A 19,485-nucleotide genomic window follows, 5' to 3' on the forward strand; every position below is an offset into this window, starting at 1 on the left:
AAAAATGGACTGTTCAGGTGGTGCTCAGGAGGCCAGGGGGTTGTTCTCAGCAATTCTAGGCCAACCAGGAAGGCAGTGGAATGTTAGGATCCGAGGACATGGAGTCGCTCAGGTCTTGTGGTGTCAGGACCACCAGGGCAACCCCAGAAGTATTTGGGGGCCTTAACTAGGCACGTGGCTACAATATGGTCAGACTTCTTCGTCAAAACTCTGAACAAACGGTTTGAGGCCTTCGTGTACCTGGAGCAAACAGATGCCACTGGGCTACGCTAGCACGTGACGGACAAATGGAGATGTTACTGGCACCCGCTCGAGCAAATCGACGATCAATGGGATGACAAGTGACAATAGAAATGGCTCATTAATAGTGACAGATCACCTTTGGGAGACCAAGTGGTCAACCTTAACCATATGCGTGGTGTTGTAGGCAGAAGCCTCTCCCATTCTTGTCAAGGACAGTGCTAACTTTCTCTCCTCTCTCACACACACACACACACACACACACACATACACAAATTTTTTTTTATTTGGTGATGACAGATTCAAACGTAGGTCTCATGCATGCAAGGCGTACACTTCATTGCTCCTGCCCTTAATTAAAAAATTTCCCCATCTTTTCAATTATTGTCCCACAGACCAGTGGCAGAAGGCAAGACAACCATTATTTGTAAATTATAATGAGTGGATAATTAGCTGCCTTCCAATTAAGCCTCCCTCCTTAGAAGCCAGGGGCCTTAGTTTTTCAGTTGCTCATCATTATCATCATTTAATGCTGTTTCTCACTCAAACCCAGAGGGGTAGAGGAGAATGACAAGCAGATGTTTTGTTATGAGGGGCCTTAGGGGATGATTTGAGACTTTCACTGCAGTGATTTCCGCTAGATTCTTCCCAAGTCAGCAGAAGCTTTGATGAGCTCAACCGAGGGCAGGGGGATTAGCCAGACACAGTGCCGAGGCCTACTGAGAGAGCCAGGCTTCACAGAAAGTTGCTGGGGACAGCAGTTCCAGGCCAGGGAGAGTGTGGATTATGAAATTATTGTATTTATGGAACACTTTGCAAAGAGATTCCACTGTCATTATTTCATTTTCTCTTGAGGATACTTTGGCCCTGCCTGAGCTCTCACCACTATCAACTCCTGCATGAATCTTGCTCATTGTGCAATCTCTCAAGCTGGGGTAGAAATGGCCACCAGAAACCTATGGTCAGAGGCCAGAGAGATAAGATAGGAATTAAGGCACTTGCCTTGCATGAGGCTGACCTGGCAATCCCCAGCATTGCATATGGGTCCCTTGAGCCCCCCAAAGTAAACCCTGGGAATAAAGCCAGTAGGAAACCCTAAGCACCACTGGGTGTGGCCCCAGTCCCTTCCTCCACCCTAATCCAACTAATAGGCTGGAAAGATAGTATAGAAGGTAAGGCACCTTGCACAAGATCCACCTGTTCGAATTCCTGGCACCACATATGGTTGGATTCTGGCCAAAGCCATGAGTCACTCCAGAGCATAGAGCAAGAAATAGACCCTGAGCACCATAGGGTGTGGCCCTTCCCCCCACATCCCCAATCTATAGATTCCAAACGCAGGTTAATGTAAAGGGAAAGGAAGGCTAATTATCTACCCTTTGAAATCTTCTCCCTGAAGTACTCTCTGAAATCTGTTCTGACCAATAGAATGTGTAGGAGCTGGGGTTGTATGTGTTCCAGAGTTTACCACCAAAAACACTTCCAGCTTCTGTATATCTTGCCTCTTTGGGGTCTTGTTATCATGTATAGATGCTTGTTTCTTTATCTTGATGTTTGGGACCTGATCACACTTTGTAATAGAGAATTAGCTGGTATATTGTGAGATGTTTTGAAACATCATTGACCTCTACCCGCTAGATTTTTCCTATTATGACAACCAAAAACATCTCCAGATATTGCCTTGTGTGCCCCTGTGGGAGAGAAATTACTCTTGCTCTAGAAGTACTGGCATATATTACTCTAGGCGAAGGGACTATGAGCTGTGAGGGGCCAAGCCAGCGAACCCTTCCTTCTTATTTTTTTTAAATTTTTATTAGTGAAACACCTTGAGGTACGGTTGTAGACTTACAAATTTTTGTGCTTGGGTTTCAATTATACAATGATCAAGTATCCACCCCTCCACCAGTGCCCATTTTCCACCACCACTGATCCCAGTATCCCTCCCACCACCATCACCCCACCCCCGCCTTGCCTCTGTGGCAGGGCATTCCCTTTTGTTCTCTCTCTCCTTTTGGGTGCTGTGGTTTGCAAAAGAGGCATTGAGTGGCAATCATGTTTGGTCTATAGTTTACTTTCAGCATGCATCTCCCATCCTAGGAGGGTCCTCCCAACACCCTTTATTTGGTGCTCCCTTCTCTATGTGAGCTCCCTTTTCCCCTAGCATGTGCGGCTGGCCTCCAAGCCATGGAGTGAACCTCCTGGTACTTATCTCGGCTATTCTTGGAACCCTTCCTTCTTAGAAGCCCAGCAGAGAGAGAAGCTATCTTGGACTTTCCAGTCTCAATTGAATACCCAATTGAATGTAACTAAGTGACAATCCTGACACAACATGGAGCAAAAGAACTGATCTTAGTCTATTCAGAGAATTATGAAAAATAATACCTCTTTTTTTACCCGCTTTCTACGGGGGTGCACACCCAATACTTGGGGACTATCTGGCTTTGTGCTTAGGAGTGATTCCTCATGGTGCTCAGGGGTCTGTTACAGGGGCCAAAGATTTGAATGAGGGTCAGCTGCATGCAAGGCAAGTGATTTAATCCCTGTAGTGTCTCTCCAATCGTATTTCACTTTATTTTCGGGGTCAAATCTGGCAGTGTCCAGAGGTTACCTCAACTTCATGCTTGGGCATCACTCCCAGTGGCTCTCCAGGGATCATTCAATGTCAAGAACTAAAAAGGAGCTCCTGCGTGCTCTGACCCATCTGACTCCAGCCTTCTGACCCATCTCCCTGGTCCTAGTTTATCTTTTTATTTCCCTTTCTTTCCCTTGTTGTTGCTATTGTTGCGTTGAATGGGACACACCTATACATTTGGTTACAGTGCTCTCACAATGTGGAGCTCTTGGGGTCACACTCTTGGAGCTCTTAGGGGCCACACTCTTAAATTGCGATGTTCACACTCATTCTGGCTTTAATGCTTGTCAGAGTCACTGTAGTGCTCATACATGTGCTTGGCTCAAGCGGTCACACAGGTTTTTGGCTTAAGTGTTTGCAGGATGTTGAGCCCTTTAATTGTGCTTAACTACTTAGCGGCAGTGTAGCTGGATGTTGCTTGTGGCTTTGGGACCTCAGACTGCAGCACAGCCAGGATCACATCCGGCATATACTACAGTGCCTTCGACAAAACTTATGGCCTTGCAAAGCAAGTAAGATGCTTTAGCCACTGCACTTCCAGACCCTTAGTTCATTCTTACTGCAAACAACATAAACCAGAAAGAATACTTTTCTGGCTGAAGCAATAGTACAGCAGGTGAGGTACTTGCCTTTCATGTGGCAGACCCAGGTTCAATATTTGGCACCACATATGGTCTCTAGAGTCCCACCAGGAGTGATCCCTGAGTTAGAGCCAGGAGTTAGCCCTGAGTATTACCCTACATGGCCCAAAAACAAAAAGAAAAGAGAAAGAAAAAAGACATGAAAGAAAATGTTTCCTTTCACACAAATAAAGATCCTGTGAAATTAGGTATCACTGGAAAGGTTTGGATAACACATGACTTCTTTAGTCTGGACTGTTGCTGAAGGTTTGAAACATGCCAATTGGCCAGGTTTATCTTAGATTGATGTAATAGCTATATTTAAAAATAGCTCCCAGGCCAGAGATAGTACAGCTAGTACAATGAGTAAGGCACTTGTCTTGCAATGCAGCTGACCCCAGTTTAATATCCACACTGTATATGGCCCCTTGAGTACCAAGGGCCACTTCTGAACCTGGGGCCAGTAATGACCCCTAAGAAGTGCAGGATGTGGCCCAAATTCTTCCTCAAATTGTCCTAATGATCTTGCTTCCTGATGTTCGTGTCCTTCTGTATCTCCTTCTAGAGTAAGCCAAGGCTAGCCTGTGTGTCCAGTGAAAATATAATTTAAATAAAGTAATATGGACCCCAAGGCTAGGTCACAGACTTTCCAGAGACGTTGCTGATTCTGCTTAGATCTCTGAAGAAAATTGGGATCAAGTTGTAGGGATAGTCAAGCCACTCTATTTTTTCCCTTTTGATATTTGGGTCACACTCAGCAATGCTCAGGGCTTACTCCCGGTTCTGTGCTCAGGAATCACTGATGTTGAGGCTTGGGGGACCAAATGCGGTGCCTTGGCTGAAATTCGGGTCAATTGAGTGCAAGACGATTGCTTTCCTCGCTGTACTATCTCTCAGGCTCTCAGCAGCTCTGAGCAAAGCTGAGACTTCTTGACAACAGGCAGCAGTGACAACATGCCAACTATGTGAGTAGGTACCCCCTAGAAACTCTAGCCAAGACTTCAGATGAATGCGCTCCCAGCAGAGACAGTGATCCAGAATCACCCCGCCAAACAACTTTGGAATTCCAAACCCACCGAAACCATGTGAGATAATGAAAATGATTATTTTTAGCCACTGGGTTTTGAGGTCATTTGTGGCACAGCAATAGACAGCTAATCCAATCGCACACCCTTCGACTCTGGATAAGGAATCTGTTCTACTCTATGCGCTCTGAATTGAGAGATTCCCTGAAGAGTAATCACGTTGCTGTTGATGGGGAAACAGAGGAAATAAACACTGGACCGCAAACCCCAACAATGGATGTATCACAAACACATACTTGCTGGAAGAGCAAAACACAAAGAATCACTGATTCATTTTCGGTCACCCAGTGAGCTTGGGCCAATTGGGACTCAGGCCCACATGTTCCTATGCTGATTTGCTAGCTCTAACCTTGAGAGTCTTTTTCCAAGTTATCTCTAGACTTGATTAGTTTTCGAGCACCGAAAGCACATATGCTTCTGCCAACCCAAATATTTGCTCTTAAAGGAAATTAGCTGTGTTAATTTTTTGCTGTTCTGTTTGGGGGCCACACCCAGTGGTGCTCAGAGGCTACTTCTGGCCCAATGCTCAATGGCCTCTCTTGGCAGTGCTTGGGGGACACTGTGGTGCCAGGAATCAAAGCCGGGCCTCCTTGAAGCAAAGCGTGCACTCCAGCCCAGTGAACTAGTTCTCTAGCCTAAAGTCAGTGGTTTTTTTGTTTTGTTGTTGTCCTTAGGGGTGTGTGTGTGTGTGTGTGTGTGTGTGTGTGTGTGTGTGTGTGTGTGTGTGTTCTGGAAGGCAGGGGATGTCAGGGGACCTACTTTCAGCTCTATGTTCCAAGTTGTGTCAAGGGTGCTAAGGTGCTAATGAGATCACACCAGTGCCTGGGGTTGAACTCAGGTCTCCTGCATGCCAAGCGTACATTCACCTTTTACCTCTCTCTCTCTCTCTCTCTCTCTCTCTCTCTCTCTCTCTCTCTCTCTCTCTCTCATTAGTGAAACACCATGAGGTACAGTTATAGACTTACAAATTTTTGTGCTTGGGTTTCAGTTATACAATGATCAAGCACCCATCCCTCCACCAGTGCCCATTTTCCACCACCACGGGTCCCAGTATCCCTCCCACCACCAAACCACATTCTCAGCCCTAGAGTGGTTTTCTTTAATTTAACTTGAGTTTGGACATATGTAAGCTTACGCAAGGGTGCCGCGGTAAGAAATTCTCATTTAGCATTAATCTCTTCAAGCAAAGAAGACACAACAAAGATGAATGAGATAAAAGGGTCAAGACTCAAACTTACAAGGAATCTCTTTCTTCCTACCTGACCTCTCTCCTTTTCTACTTGGTACTTCCTTCCTCTGTGTTCCTTTTTCTTTCCTTCCTTCTTCCCAGCCCAGATTTCTTTCTTTTCCCTTGCATCTTCTTTTATTTTGTTTTCTCTTTTGTTCATTTTGTTCTTTACATTTTGCTCTTTCTTTCCCCTTTTTGTTCTTCAGGTCACACCCTATAGTGCCCAGGGCTTACTCTTGGCTTTGTGCTCAGGGATCGTTCCTGGAGGTGCTTAGGGGATCATATGTAGTGCAAGGCAAGTACCTTAGCCTCTATGCTATCTCTACAGCCCCTTGCTTTTTGTTTCTTGGGACCATACTTGATGGTGCTCAGGGCTACTCCTGGCTCCATGCTCAGAGACCATTCCTGGCACGGCTCAGCAAAATGTACGAGGTGTCAGGAATCAAACCAGGGTCAACCACAATGAAAAGCAGATGTCTGAACTGTATTAGCTGTCATTTCTCTGTGTCTCTTTGGGCTGGAGCGATAGCACAGCAGGTAGGGCATTTGTCTTGCACACAGCTGACCCGGGTTTTATTCTTTCATCCCTCCCAGAGAGCCCTGCAAGCTACCGAGAGTCTCCTGTCCACATGTCAGAGCCTAGCAAGCTCCCTGTGCCATATTCATATGCCAAAAACAGTAACAAGTCTCACAATGGAAACGTTACTGGTGCCCTTGAGCAAATCCGTGAACAATGGGAGAACAATGCTACAGTGCTACAGTGTCTCATTACTGCCCCCCCTTTTTTTTTCTTTTTGGGTCACACCCCGCGATGCTCAGGGGTTACTCCTGGCTTTGCACTCAGGAATCACTCCTGGTGGTGCTCGAGGACCACATGGGATGCTGGGAATCGAACCTGGGTCAGCCGAGTGCAAGGCAAACGCCCTACCCGCTGTGCTATTGCTCCAGCCCCCACCCCACCCCCTTTTTAAGGTAGGTTTTATTGAAACTTATTTAGAAAGATGTGAGGAGGGAGAGAGGGAGAAGTACATGTTCAAGAGAGAACACAGACTTCTTCAGAGTAGAAATAGACAAGCAAAGGAACATTAAGACAAGCAAGCAAGATACAGGTCAAAGGGAGAACATGGGCTCAATGAGCAAGCTCTTCCTTCCTTCCTTCCTTCCTTCCTTTCTTTCTTTCTCCTTCCTTCCTTCCTTCCTTCCTTCCTTCCTTCCTTCCTTCCTTCCTTTCTTCCTCCCTCCCTTCCTCCCTTCCTCCCTTCCTCCCTCCCTTCTTCCCTTCCTCCCTTCCTCCCTTGCTTCCTTCCTTGCTTCTTCCTTCCTTCCTTCCTTCCTTCCTTCCTTCCTTCCTTCCTTCCTTCTCTCTCTCCCTCCCTCCCTCTTTCCTTCCTTCCTTCCTTCCTTCCTTCCTTCCTTCCTTCCCTCCTTCCTGCCTCCCTCCCTTCCTCCCTTCTTTTCTTCCTTTCTTCCTTCCTTTTTCTTCCTTCCTCCTCCCTTTCCCCCTCTCTCTTCCTCCTTTATTTCTTTCTCTCTTTTTTTCTCTCTTTCTTTCTCTCTCTTTCTTTCTTTCTTTCTTTCTTTCTTTCTTTCTTTCTTGCTTGCTTGCTTGCTTGCTTGCTTGCTTGCTTTCTGTTTTTGGGTCATACCCCATGGTGTTCTGCTTAGGAAACACTCCTTGTGGTATTCAGGGGATCCTACGCAGTTCTGGTGATCAAATCCAGGTTGCCATGAATAAGATCAGAGCATTACCTGCTGTACTGTTGCTCTGGTCCTCTTTATTTATTTTTTTGTTTCTGTCTGCCGGTAGTGCTCAGGTGTCTGTGTGGTGTCAGTGACTGAACCTGAGCTTCCAGCATGCAAAGCATATGCTCAGCCCACTATCTCTTTGACCTTCATCCAGATTTCTTGAGCATTTATTTCATATTTGGCATGATTTATACTATCATTTGGTCTCCTAAGAATGTTGAAGTGCATTTTAACAGCTGCAGAATCTGAAACATGGTTGGAGAAGTTACTTGTCTTTTCTCTTTTTTATAGCACCAGGGTTCAAACCCATGGCTTCAAACCTACAAGGGGAGTTGGTGCTGTACCACTGAGCTATATCCCAGGCCCTGGATCCTTTGGGGCTAAGGGAGAGTTCACACGCAGCACAGGGACCAAATAGTGCTGGAGAGTCCACACTCAGGGGACCAAATAGTGCTGGAGACTGAGCCCAGGATTCCCACATATGCAAAACATGCCCTTGAGGCCATTGCCTCAGCCCTTACAGCTCTTATATGAGTCACAGAGCTAATTATTTAGCATAGTGCCTGGGATCATGTGAAATCTGACAAATGTGGAATATATAATCATGACTGGGTTTTACTCCTCTGTATCTCTGCAGACCTAGGTTACGTGTGTGCTCTTGGTATCTAAGGCAGGCAGACTCTGGGGTCCCAGGGAATCCATCCCACCTCCTGGTATCATGTGCTGTGTAATATCTTGTCCATGTATATGAGTAGAGTTATGATTTTTTTCACTAACAAACAAAGAAATAAAACATGACAGGGGTTGGAGAGAACACAGCGGTTCAAGCGCCTGTTTTGCATGCAGTCGACCTCAGTTCAATCCCCTGAATAAGGTACCCCCACCGCCAACAGGATTCCTGAGTGCCCAGCCAGAAATAATCCTAGGTATGACCCAAATCTACTCCCCTAGCCCCAGAAACCAAAAACCAAAAATCACCAACTAGAAGACAACAAAGGTGAGAAGATGCCACTTTTATAATTATGAGATACACAAATTGTCTTGTTAGTTGATTAATGTGTGTCTATCAATCTGCCACAGTGGAGAAGTCCATATGGCAAGAAATCGAAGTCAGCTTCTGGCCAAATCTAGTTAGGAGCTAGGTCTTCATTCCAACAAGAAATTGAATTGGTCCGAGAGCTACAAGAGCTTGGAAGCAGATCCTTTCTTCACATGAACCTTCAAATGAGAATCCAGCCCTGGCTGACATCGTGGATTGCAGTCTTGTGGCAGATCCTTTTAGAGAGGAACGGACTAATCTGTGCCCAAATTTCTATTCCTAGAGGATAGAAAATGTGAGCAAATTAATGTGTGTTGTTTGTAAGGTAATTTTCTTTAATAAATATTTTTAAATGTTTATTGAATCATCATGAGATAGTTACAAAGCTTTCAGGATTGAGTTTCAGTCAGACAACGTTCCAACCCCCATTCCTCCACCAGTGTACATTTCTCAATACATAGTAAAATAATTTTCTAGGTAGCGATATCATATCCAATTCCTCCCACACCAATTTTTTGGAGGGGGGCCATCCAGCACTGCTCAGGGCTTATTCCTGGCTCTGTACTCAAGGATCACTCCTAGCTGTGCTCAGGAGATTACATGTAATTCAAGGGACTGAAAGGGTTTGTGTGCAAAACAAGTACCTACACCCTGTATTATCTCTCCGTGTCCCCCATTCTGCATTTCTGAGTCAGGGTCCCTCTCCTTCACTGTTTCAGTATCTCACATTTATAATATTGCTCCAGAATCACTGGTTTTCTTGTTGCCCCCTGCATTGTTAACTCCTTGTGGACAGACACTGTGTTTGTCATTCCCTGTAGTGGCAGTATGGACACTACCACCTGCACGAGGAGAGTGTTGGATACTGTCTCATGATCCTCCGAATTGAGTTGTGAAATCTACTGGGGCTTTCACTGTAATTCCCTTTTTTGGTTCGGGGGAGGCACAGTCGGTGGTGTTCAGGGTTTACTACTGGCTCTGTGTTCAGGGATCACTCCTAATGAAACTTGGGGGAATCATATTTGGTGCTGGAGATTGAACCTGGATCAGCTACATGCAAAGCAAGCACCCTACTTGCTATACTATTGCTGCTCCAGCCCCCATGATTATCCTTGTAGATCCTAACGGTGTGCCAGGCTTTGAGATGAAGTCAGGGATGTGCTTTGTGTATTTGGGGGAGAAGGGATCATAGCCAGCTGTGTTTAATGCTTACTCCTGGCTCTGTGCTCAGAGATCACTCATGGCGATGCTCTGGAGGTCTTCATGGGTATTGGGGAGCAAACCTGGGTTGGCCAAATGTGAGACAAGTGCCTTACCCCCATGCTATCTCTCCGTCTCAGAATAAATTTTGTTTTTAGTCCACACCTGGCAATGCTCAGGGGTTATTTCTGGCTCTGCGCTCAGGAATTGCTCATGATGTGATGGCGCAACATTATGGGATGCTGGGAATTGAACCTGGGTTGGGCGCATTAGCAATGTGCAAGGTAAAAGTGCCTTACACACTGTTCTAGCTGTACTATCGCTCTGGTCCACAGGATATGTATTTTTAACTAGCCTTCTGTGATGACACTAATGCATAGGTTTGGGAACACTAACTCTATGTAACCTGAGACAATCTGTGGATAGATGTACGTAGTCTTCTAGGGGTGGGAGGTGTGTGTGAGGGGGCGGGGGGGGTGTGCATGCATGCTTTCAATGCTGGAGATTACACCCAGAGCCTCACTCACACTAGGCAAGAAAGTGCCTTTCTTTGATCTTTAAAGAAATCCCCCCCCCTATTGTATTGGTGTACAGATTACACTGGCATACACAACCGTGTAAAGTTTGACTATGTGAAACATCTATGTAACTACCGCGGAAGATAAAGAGAAGTTCTCTGCCTCATTGGCACCTCCTCTACGCAGTCACCAGCCCCCCATGTTACTGTCATTTTAATCCCTTTCCTCTTTCTTTAGCTTTGCCTTTTCTAGAATTTCCTGTAAATTGCAGTGTGTATGGCTTCCTCTGCTTTCTTTCCACCTGTATCATCATTTTTGTTTTTGACTTTTTAAAACTACTCTTTTTAAAAAATTTTTATTAGTGAAACACCATGAGGTACAGTTGTAGACTTACAAATTTTTGTGCTTGGGTTTCAGTTATACAACGATCGAGTACCCATCCCTCCACCAGAGCCCATTCTCCACCACCATTAATCCCAGTATCCCTCCCACCCCCCCATGCCCCCCATCCCACCCTGCCTCTGTGGCAGGGCGTTCCCTTTTGTTCTCACTCTCCTTTAGTTTGTAAGACGATGCAGAACTTGGGAAGGTGGAAGCCTGGGATTTTAAGAATCCTAGCATCATCCTGGAGTTTTCCAAGAGGAGGAATCACATCCTCCCTTTGAGTAGGGGGGGGGCCTTCAACGTGCTCTTCCCTGAAGCAGACAGCGAGGTGGGCGGGGACGGGGCGGGGCTACGGAAGGGCGGTTCCTCGGGGAGGCGGGGTCTTGGCGAGGGGCGTGGCCCCGGCCCGCCTCGGAGGCGGTTGCCGCGGGGGCGGAGCCGGACCCAGGCTTCCTGTCTGCGCGTGCGGAATCGCTGTTTGACCCCGGAAGCGCTGGCGCCCGGGGAGCTGTCACCGCGGACGGCGGCGGCGCGGCGCCGGGAGCGGAGCCGCCGAGGTGAGTGCGTGGCCGGGCCCCGCCACAGGTGGGCCACGGGGCTGGGAGGAGCCGCAGCCGTGTCTCCGGCGGCCTCGGACCTCGCCGCCGCGGAGGCAGGACCGCCGCTCACGCCACCCGGGGGGCCCGCGTCGCCGCCCGGGGAGCCGCGATGCCGACCCGGGGAGCCTGGGGTCTCGGAGGCTCGGCCCCGCGTGCCCTTGGCCGAGTCACGGTCCCCGCGCCCGGGTTTTGCCTTCTCCTTTGATCCTTGCACGGTTCATTCATTCGTTGTCTAGCGCCTCCTACGAGCCAGCTCAGAAGTAGGCAAGGGGATCCCCACCGAGCAAGACCATGAGACGCGGGACCTCACGGAGTTGGCCGGCTAGTGGGAGGAGAAAGCCCGCGAGAAGGACATGCAGCAAAGGGTTAGAGACAGACGGGACAGGAGCTTTCCTGTGAGAGGGGCGAACGCTTTCCCGAGGGAAGGCCTTTGAGGAGAGTGAGGCTGAGCTGAAAGAAATAGGGTGAGACCAGACCTGCTGTTGTGGGTGCTGGCACCTTGCGCCCCTTCTAAAGAAAAGCCCTTTCAGGACCCGGAAGTAGCTCGGCGGGAGAGCGCCGCCCTGTTATGTGTGAAGCACTGGATTCCAGCCCCGCATCACAAAATAAATACATCGCTAATGAAAACAAGAAATAAAACCTTTCCCTGACATTTGATTGCAGCTGCCCTGCCTAGCACTGGAGATGCAGTGCAGGGTGCAGACGTCACCACCACCACCACCACCATCATCATCATCATTGTCTTTATCCTTTTGGAATTTAGAGTCTACTTTGTCTAGTTCATGGTACCCAGACTTGAATTGAACACTCATATCTTCCTTGACAGCCTAGTCAGTGCTTTCCGTTCACTACTGTCATAGCCCCCAGGGGCTTTGCTGTCACAGCATACATCCTAGCATTTGTTTATTTTTGGTTTGGGAGCCATTCCCAGTGCTCTTCATGGGCTACGTGCTTGGGGAACCACGTGGTCCCAGGGATGGAAACTGGACCTCTTGCATGCAACATACATACTCACCCCTTCAAGCTATCGCCCTGTCTCCATTACATTTTTTACTTGTTCATATAGTTATTTCTTGCCTTGCTATGTTTTCCATAAAGAGTGTAAGCTCTGGGCACAGGACCACACCTGCTATTTGCCTTCCTTAGAATTCTTCAGGTTTTGTTGCCTGTTATGTTGAAGATCTTAATGGGTGTGGTGCTGGAGTCATGCGCATGAGGAACCATATTAATAGTGTTGTAAACTACAGAATCTCAATCAGTTAAAAAATGGTTTAAACGGAGGAATGAGATTAACAATCTCTGCTCTCCAGTGATTCACAGGAGGTCATTCCTGCTTTCAGATTAGTCTTTCTCTAATTATGTCTCTCCTTTACTTAAATGACCCCTCACTGCCTTCTAATGAAAGACCAAAGGCCAAAATCTTCAACATGACATTTGAGGCTAAATATATATTTGGGGCACAGCAATACCCAGCAGTGTTCAGGGTTTATTCCTGCCTCTGAGCTCAGAGATCACTCCTAGAGGTGCTGAGGGGACCATTTATGGTGCTGAGGAAATCGAGCCAAGTTCAGCCACAGGCAAGGCTAGCACGTCCTCCCCTATACTATCTATTCGGCACTGATGATCATTTTTGTTGTTCTAGGGGCAGCACCTGGTGTGCCAGGGCTTATGTTTGGTTTTGTGCTTAAAGCTCACTCCTGGAAGTGCATGAAGGACTAAATATGGAGCTGAGAGCTCATATGTGGTGCTGAGGATTGAACTGGAGTTGGCTGCCTGCAAGGCAAATGCCTTAATCCTTGTACTAACCCCTGATTATGGAGAGGGGTGTGTGTGTGTGTGTGTGTGTGTGTGTGTGTGTGTGTGTGTGTGTGTATGGTTCCAGGCATGGAACACCGGGTGAGGCATGTACTATACCACTGAGCCACATCCCAAACCTCAAGACATTTTCTAATCTGGCACCAAATTTGCTCTCCAATGTTTTTTGTCCTTATTTGTCATCTCTTCCCTGAACTTTGTGAGTTTTTCTGATTGAGGTTTTGTTATTTGGGGGGCGGGTGGGGTGTCAGTGTTTGGGCCACATCCAGCAGTGCTCAGAAGCTACTCCTGAGTGTGCTCAGGCGTCACTCCTGATGGTGCTCGGGGGCCGTATATGGTGCCAGGGATTACATGGCGTTAGTCACGTGCAGGTCATACATTTTAACCTCTGTGCTAGCTCTTCGTTCCCAACTTATGTTTTTAATGATACTAAATGTCTTCCTCTTCTATCAGAACTCTGTTTCTTCGCTTAGGCTTTCTCTCTGCCTAAAATGTCCTTTTTATCTTCCGACTCTAAGGTCATTATAGGTCACCTGCTCAATGACACTTTGTCCACTCTGCTCCCGTTTTGGAAATTTCTTGCTGTAGTTCTAACTAAACCAAATGATACTCACTTTACATGCCAAGCCAGTGTTTGCTGAGTAAACGATGAAGCCTACAGTGCTCTGCCTGTGACTGGGACTTGAATAATAATAAGTTCACTTTAATGAATGCTTATTATGTGCTAAGAAATCTGAGTGTTGATTATTTCTCACAGCAGCCCCGAGAGATTATGTTGTCACTCTGATTATACAGATAAGGAAATCAAGATTAGAGAGGTCTAGGAACTGTCTCAGGGTCCCAGCATGGACAGGAAAAGGTAAAGTGTGGGATTTGAACCCAGGCTGCAGAACTGTAGAACCTTCAGCTACACACTAGCCTGGGTCTGAATTGACTTACAGGCTCGGGCTTGCCACAGTAGCTTTTCTTCAGAAAGCCGATTCCATCCCTTCCTGTCTAGGCCTGTTCTCTGGGGCCTAGAATTTAAAGGGTGGAGAATCATCTCCTCCTCCTCCTTTTTTCCCTTTTGGGTTTTGGTGCACACCCATCAATACTCAGGGGCCACTCTTGGCAGCAGTTGGGCACCTGGCAGCATGCTTTCTACTCTCAAGAAGAGCTGGGCTGGGGGCTGGAGCCATAGTACAGCGGGTAGGGCGTTTGTTTGCCTTGCGCACGGCTGACCCGGGTTCGATTGCCAGCATCCCCAATGGTCCCCCAAGCACCGCCAGGAGTAATTCCCGAGTGCAAAGCCAGGAGTAAGCCCTGAGCATCTCCTGGTGTGACCCAAAAAGCCAAAAAAAGAAAAGCTGGGCTTCAGTGGTGCGGGGGATGGAACCCAGGGCACCTACATGCAAAGCCTGCAACCCACTGCTTTATCTCTTCACCGCTTCCTTCTAACCCTCCCAGTCTCTACACCACCACTCCCCCTACTGTCATTGGAAGGTGAGCATGGAAAGAACTGGGCCTATGACTCACTCCAACTCTGGTGCTAACATTCAGACCTCTGATGTTTCCAGCCACCAGCGTTGCTGGGGGGTTAGAGGGAAGTATTTTTAGCCTGTTCAGCACCAGAGCCTCAGGTGCCAAGACAGAAGAGCTGGGCTTCAGTTTTCGACTTGGCCGCTCGTGTATTTACCTTCGGCGAATCAGGGCCCTCTTTGGACAGCTGCGCATGATACTCCTTGTCATGCGTAATTGGGCCTCGTGAGATATCATCTGATTAGAATTTGGGGTGCACACAGTGGAGAATGTTAACTACGTTTGGCAAAGTTGAAAAATTAAAATTTTGCCCTTCGGTATTTCTTCTTGTGATTTTTTTTTCCAGGCCCCTTGTGTGCGGGGCCCATGTCTCTGGTCCACTGAAATCCTAGCGCTCGCACAAGACCAGTCAGACCAGTTCTTTCTCCCTTCACCTCCCTCTTTAGGATGGAGCCTCACAATCTTTAAAACACTCCATACTTCGAGCTTCCTGGCTTAGCAACCTGCTTCTCACTTCCTCACCTTTGCTCCTGCTGTTTCCTCCACGTGGGCTTCTTCCCTGGCCATTCTCTATTCTCGAGACTCAAGTCTGTTTCTCCTGATCCTTCCGACTTGCTTCTGGAATATGTTTTTCTGACACATCCTTCTCAATTTCCACTACCCTAGACTTAGTGGTTAAGTGGGTAAGACATATGCCTTGCACACGATTGACCCAGGTTCGATCCTGGCATCCCATATTGTGCCCCAAGCACCGCCAGGAGTGATTTCTGAGTGCAGAGCCAGGAGTAACCCCTGAGCATCACTGGGTATGACTCAAAAAGCCAAAAAAAAAAAAAAGAACCAGTCTGCTTCAGCAACTCCTATGAAACCTATACTGGCTTCCTCATCTTCTCTGAGTCTCTGCTTTCTCAGACAATGAATTTAATAGAACCAACCTTAGCAGCACTAATACTTGTAAAATGAACAAAGAGTTAGTGAGGGTAGGGCTGGGATGCTAATACAGGGCTTTGGGTTGTGTGTGCTGACCTGGGTTCCATTCCTCCCATGATATGACTTCCTGAACATTGCTGATAAAGCTCTGGGAGCTCCCAAGTAGCACTGGTATGGCCCAGGAATCCCTGAATTTCCCTTGGCTGGCGGGGGGTGCCCGGTCCTGGGGATACACAGCACCCTAGAACCCAAGCAGCAACACACTCTCAGGTTCCTGCATTAAACCACTGGCCTGGTTGACTGTCACTGGGAATGGCTCCCTGAGCACTACTTGGGAACAGCACCCCCCTCCCTCCTCAAGAAAAGAACAAATGTAAAGTGAGTAAGCTGAAAAAAGCACCTTCTAAGAACACCAGCACATGACCAGCCTGTAGCTCTCACTGCTGTGGGCATTGCTATTCTTAGTTCTCCCAGGCAGAGCCCTGCCTTATCAGCCTGTCTTCTTATCTCTAGAGCCTTCCTGAACACCCAAATATCCCTATGTAACTCACTGATGACTATGCTTCTTGGGTTCACTGTGAGAGCTCAGGAAGTGAAAGTTTCCTCTTTTGAGCCTTGATCTTCTCAAGATAGTGGTGGCTTTTTTCTTTTCTTTAAGTTTGAGTTTGGGGGCTGCAGCGATAGCACAGTGGGTAGGGCATTTGCCTTGCACGCAGCCGACCCAGGTTCGATTCCCAGCATCCCATATGGTCCCCTGAGCACCGCCAGGAGTAACTCCTGAGGGCAGAGCCAGGAGTAACCCCTGTGCATCGTTGGGTGTGACCCAAAAAGCAAAAAAAGAAAGAGAAAGTTTGGGTTTGTTTGAGGTCTGGCTTTTATTTAATTTATTTTAATGGCATGTTCTTTTAAGAGACCTAACCCACGGGTTCCATGATTCAGTCAACCCACGCATTGGCCCTAGGACTCAAACCAGGTGATATTTTGAAGAGTATAAGTGGGGAACACAAGAGACTATGAGTGTGCATATTGTGCCATAGTGTGCATATTGTGAATAAAAAAAAGGAGATTGCCCTGGCAGGTTTCAACAAATTCTAGCTTCCTCCCTGGTCCCTCTGTTCATACAGGTCTTTTCCAGAAACCTAGGCAGTCAGGGTGGGATGAAGTGGGGTTGTGAAATGTGAATAGCATCTCCTAGCGTGGAACTACACTGCTGGCTCCAGACTTCAAAAGACTTAAATCTGGTTAAAGTTATAAGGAGAATCTTCATGCTCAGATAATCATTTGACGGAGTGGCCCGCGTAGTTTCCTGGAGAGGCCGCAAGAGATGGAGGAGAACTCGGGCGCTGTGTTCTCAGAGCTCACTGGTCAAGGAGGACCAAGTGCCGGAGCCAGAAGGACCACTGAGGTGCTTTTAGCCAGAACTTCTTCTCATCGGTGGTGGGATTTGCAGAGGCACCTGGGGAATGTGTCTCTCTTGGTTGAAAATCCAGGGACTAGCCCCCGCAAGGAGGCTAGCTTCCCCCAGGAGCCTCTGTGTCTGCTCTCTTCTTCCCATCCATATTCCTTTCAGGAGGCTCACGCAGCACAATGCCAGCTCTGCCCCTGGATCAACTCCAGATCACCCGCAAGGACCTGAAGACAGGAAAGCTGAGGACTTCGCCTGCGCTGGTGAGCTGGTGCCTTGAGGCCGTTCAGCCTGGTAGCTCTTGAAATTTCAGAAGCCAAAGTAAATTCCTCCTTTATCTATTCCAAGGCTGACCCTGAGGGCCACTCTTCGGAGACCAGACTGCTTGGTCCTCCAGGGCCAGTGCATCAGCTTGAATCTGAGCTGCAGTTCCCATGTCACTGCCCCGCACCTCTCCCTCCCCCCCACTCCATCCCCCCACTAAGCGTTTAATTTGGAATCAGAGCCTGATGGCAGTGGTGACTCAGCCTGAGCTGGCCTGGAAATGGATCCAAGCCTGAAGCTGGGTTTGGGGATCTGACCCTGTGGCGGTTGGTTCGGGTTTCAGGCAGGCCTTTTGCAGAGCTATCTATGCCATGACCCAAACTTCTCTGGGGACACTGATTTCAGAGGTTGGCCCGTCTTTTGTCTCAGCCGGCTAAGAAGGGCCACGGACCGACTCGGCAGGGCTGGTGAGATTGACAAATAAGGAGACAGTGATCGTGCTGGGTGCCAGCTGCAGGGAGAAATTAGAGCTGCCGAGAGGTGCCAGGCTGCTGACAAAGGCGACAGACATGGGGCCTGGAGTCCCCGGAACTATTTTCCCAAGAATATGAGCTTACCAGAACATGGTGGGAGGAAGTATTTGCTGGGGGTTCGAGTAAAGTCATGGGAAAAGAGAGCTTGGTGTTTAATTTCCTGTTTTTTGGATGGCTTCCTATTAGTTCCTTCCTAATAATAGTGCTTAACTTTTATAGAGCGCTTGCACGGGGCCAACCCTTTCAGAACTCTGCATCCGGATTATCTTCTATAAGCCTTAGCACAGCCCTGAGGTTTTTTTGGTTGTCCCCATTTTACAGATGAGGAAACGTGAAAGTTTGAGGTTTCAGAATGAGGAATTGTGTTGGGTTCAAGGATTGAATCCCATTCAAGGTTGCCCCTAGAGCCTGTACCCCCTCCAAACCTAACCTTCAGGTTTGCGCTAAAGCCTCTCTTTTCTTTTTTGTAGCCTTTTTACACATGAAGGATGTTTATCAGATTATGAAGAATTAAACTTACAATTACCACCCAGTGGTAGACATTTGCCACAAGTAGCAATTGAGCACTTTCGATGTGAATGGTGCAACTAAAGAACTGGGGGCTGGAACATTAGCACAGTGGGGAGGGTGCTTGCCTTGGACACAGTTGACCCAGGTTCAATCCGCAGCAGCCATATGGTTCCCCCGAACCCCCTCAGAATCTCAGAACCAGAAGTAAGTCCTAAGCAACAGAACTAAACCAAAGAACTGGTTTTTTTTTGGTTAATTTTTTTTTTTTATCACGGTCATGGTCATGGTCTTCCCGTTGTTCATCGATTTGCTCGAGCGGGCCCAGTAGCGTCTCCATCATGAGACTTGTTGTTACTGTGTTTGGTATATCGAATACGTCACGGGTAGCTTGCCAGGCTCTGCCGTGCAGGCGAGATACTCTCGGTAGCTTGCCGGGCTCTCCGAGAGGGGCAGAGGAATTGAACTCGGGTCAGCCATGTTGGCCGCTTGTAAGGCAAACGCCCTACTGCTGTGCTATCGCTCCAGCCCATTTTTTTTTATAATGATTTTAAATTCAGATGACCTGCCGGACAGATAATACAAGGGTTAAGGCATTTGTCTTGCATGCAGCCCATCCCAGTTTGATCCCCCACACTACATACGGTTCCCTAAGCACCTCCAGGAGTAACCCATGATCACAGAGCTAGGAGTAGTCCCTGAACACTGAGTGTGGCACCAAAAACCAAAATTAAAATAAGGACAGAAAGATATTACAGGGGTTAAGGTTTTTGCCTTGCATAAGACTGACTCCCGTTCTATCTCTGATACCACTTGTGGTCCCCAAGCACCACCAGAAGTGATCCCTGAGCACCGCCGGGAAAAACAAACAAAAAGGAACCAGAGATGTAGTACAGTGGTAAGGTTCTTGCCTTGCACGCAGCTGACCTGGGTTTTATCCCCAACACCACATATAGTCCCCCAAGCACCTCCAGAAATGATTGCTGAGCACAGAGCTAGGAGTAGTCCCTAAATATCACTGATGGTACTTATGGCACCTCCCCCAAAATTGTTTTTAAACGAACCCCATGGGGTGAGTGCCTTGATGAATTGCCAGCACAGGAAAAGATCAGTTCTATTGCAAAAAGTTCTGTTGGCTTGTGCCAGAACCTGCTTCATGAGCAGGTGAAGATCTTCCACTGCAGTCCTTCCCCGACACTGGGCACCTGGGTTTCCAGTCTGT

The 19,485-nt window shown here is 47.8% G+C and overlaps 1 protein-coding gene and 1 pseudogene across 2 annotated transcripts in view; one reads left to right on the forward strand and one right to left on the reverse strand.

Annotated features, from left to right (window-relative positions):
* Nucleotides 1–345: 345 nt before the first annotated feature.
* Nucleotides 346–489, reverse strand: LOC130025916 (uncharacterized; annotated as a pseudogene).
* Nucleotides 490–11,135: 10,646 nt separating this feature from the next.
* ASCC2 (activating signal cointegrator 1 complex subunit 2) overlaps nucleotides 11,136–19,485 on the forward strand; it is a 45,753-nt gene continuing 37,403 nt past the window's right edge. For both annotated transcript variants that reach the window (XM_056116525.1, XM_056116526.1), the window contains exons 1-2: nucleotides 11,136–11,249; nucleotides 17,125–17,222. In XM_056116525.1, coding sequence (XP_055972500.1) covers nucleotides 17,142–17,222 — 81 coding nt within the window. In that variant the 5' untranslated portion in view covers nucleotides 11,136–11,249; nucleotides 17,125–17,141. The remainder of the gene's footprint in view (nucleotides 11,250–17,124; nucleotides 17,223–19,485) is intronic.

The sequence above is a fragment of the Sorex fumeus genome, unplaced genomic scaffold (assembly GCF_029834395.1).
Source record: "Sorex fumeus unplaced genomic scaffold, SorFum_2.1 ptg000032l, whole genome shotgun sequence".
Classification (NCBI taxonomy): domain Eukaryota; kingdom Metazoa; phylum Chordata; class Mammalia; order Eulipotyphla; family Soricidae; genus Sorex; species Sorex fumeus.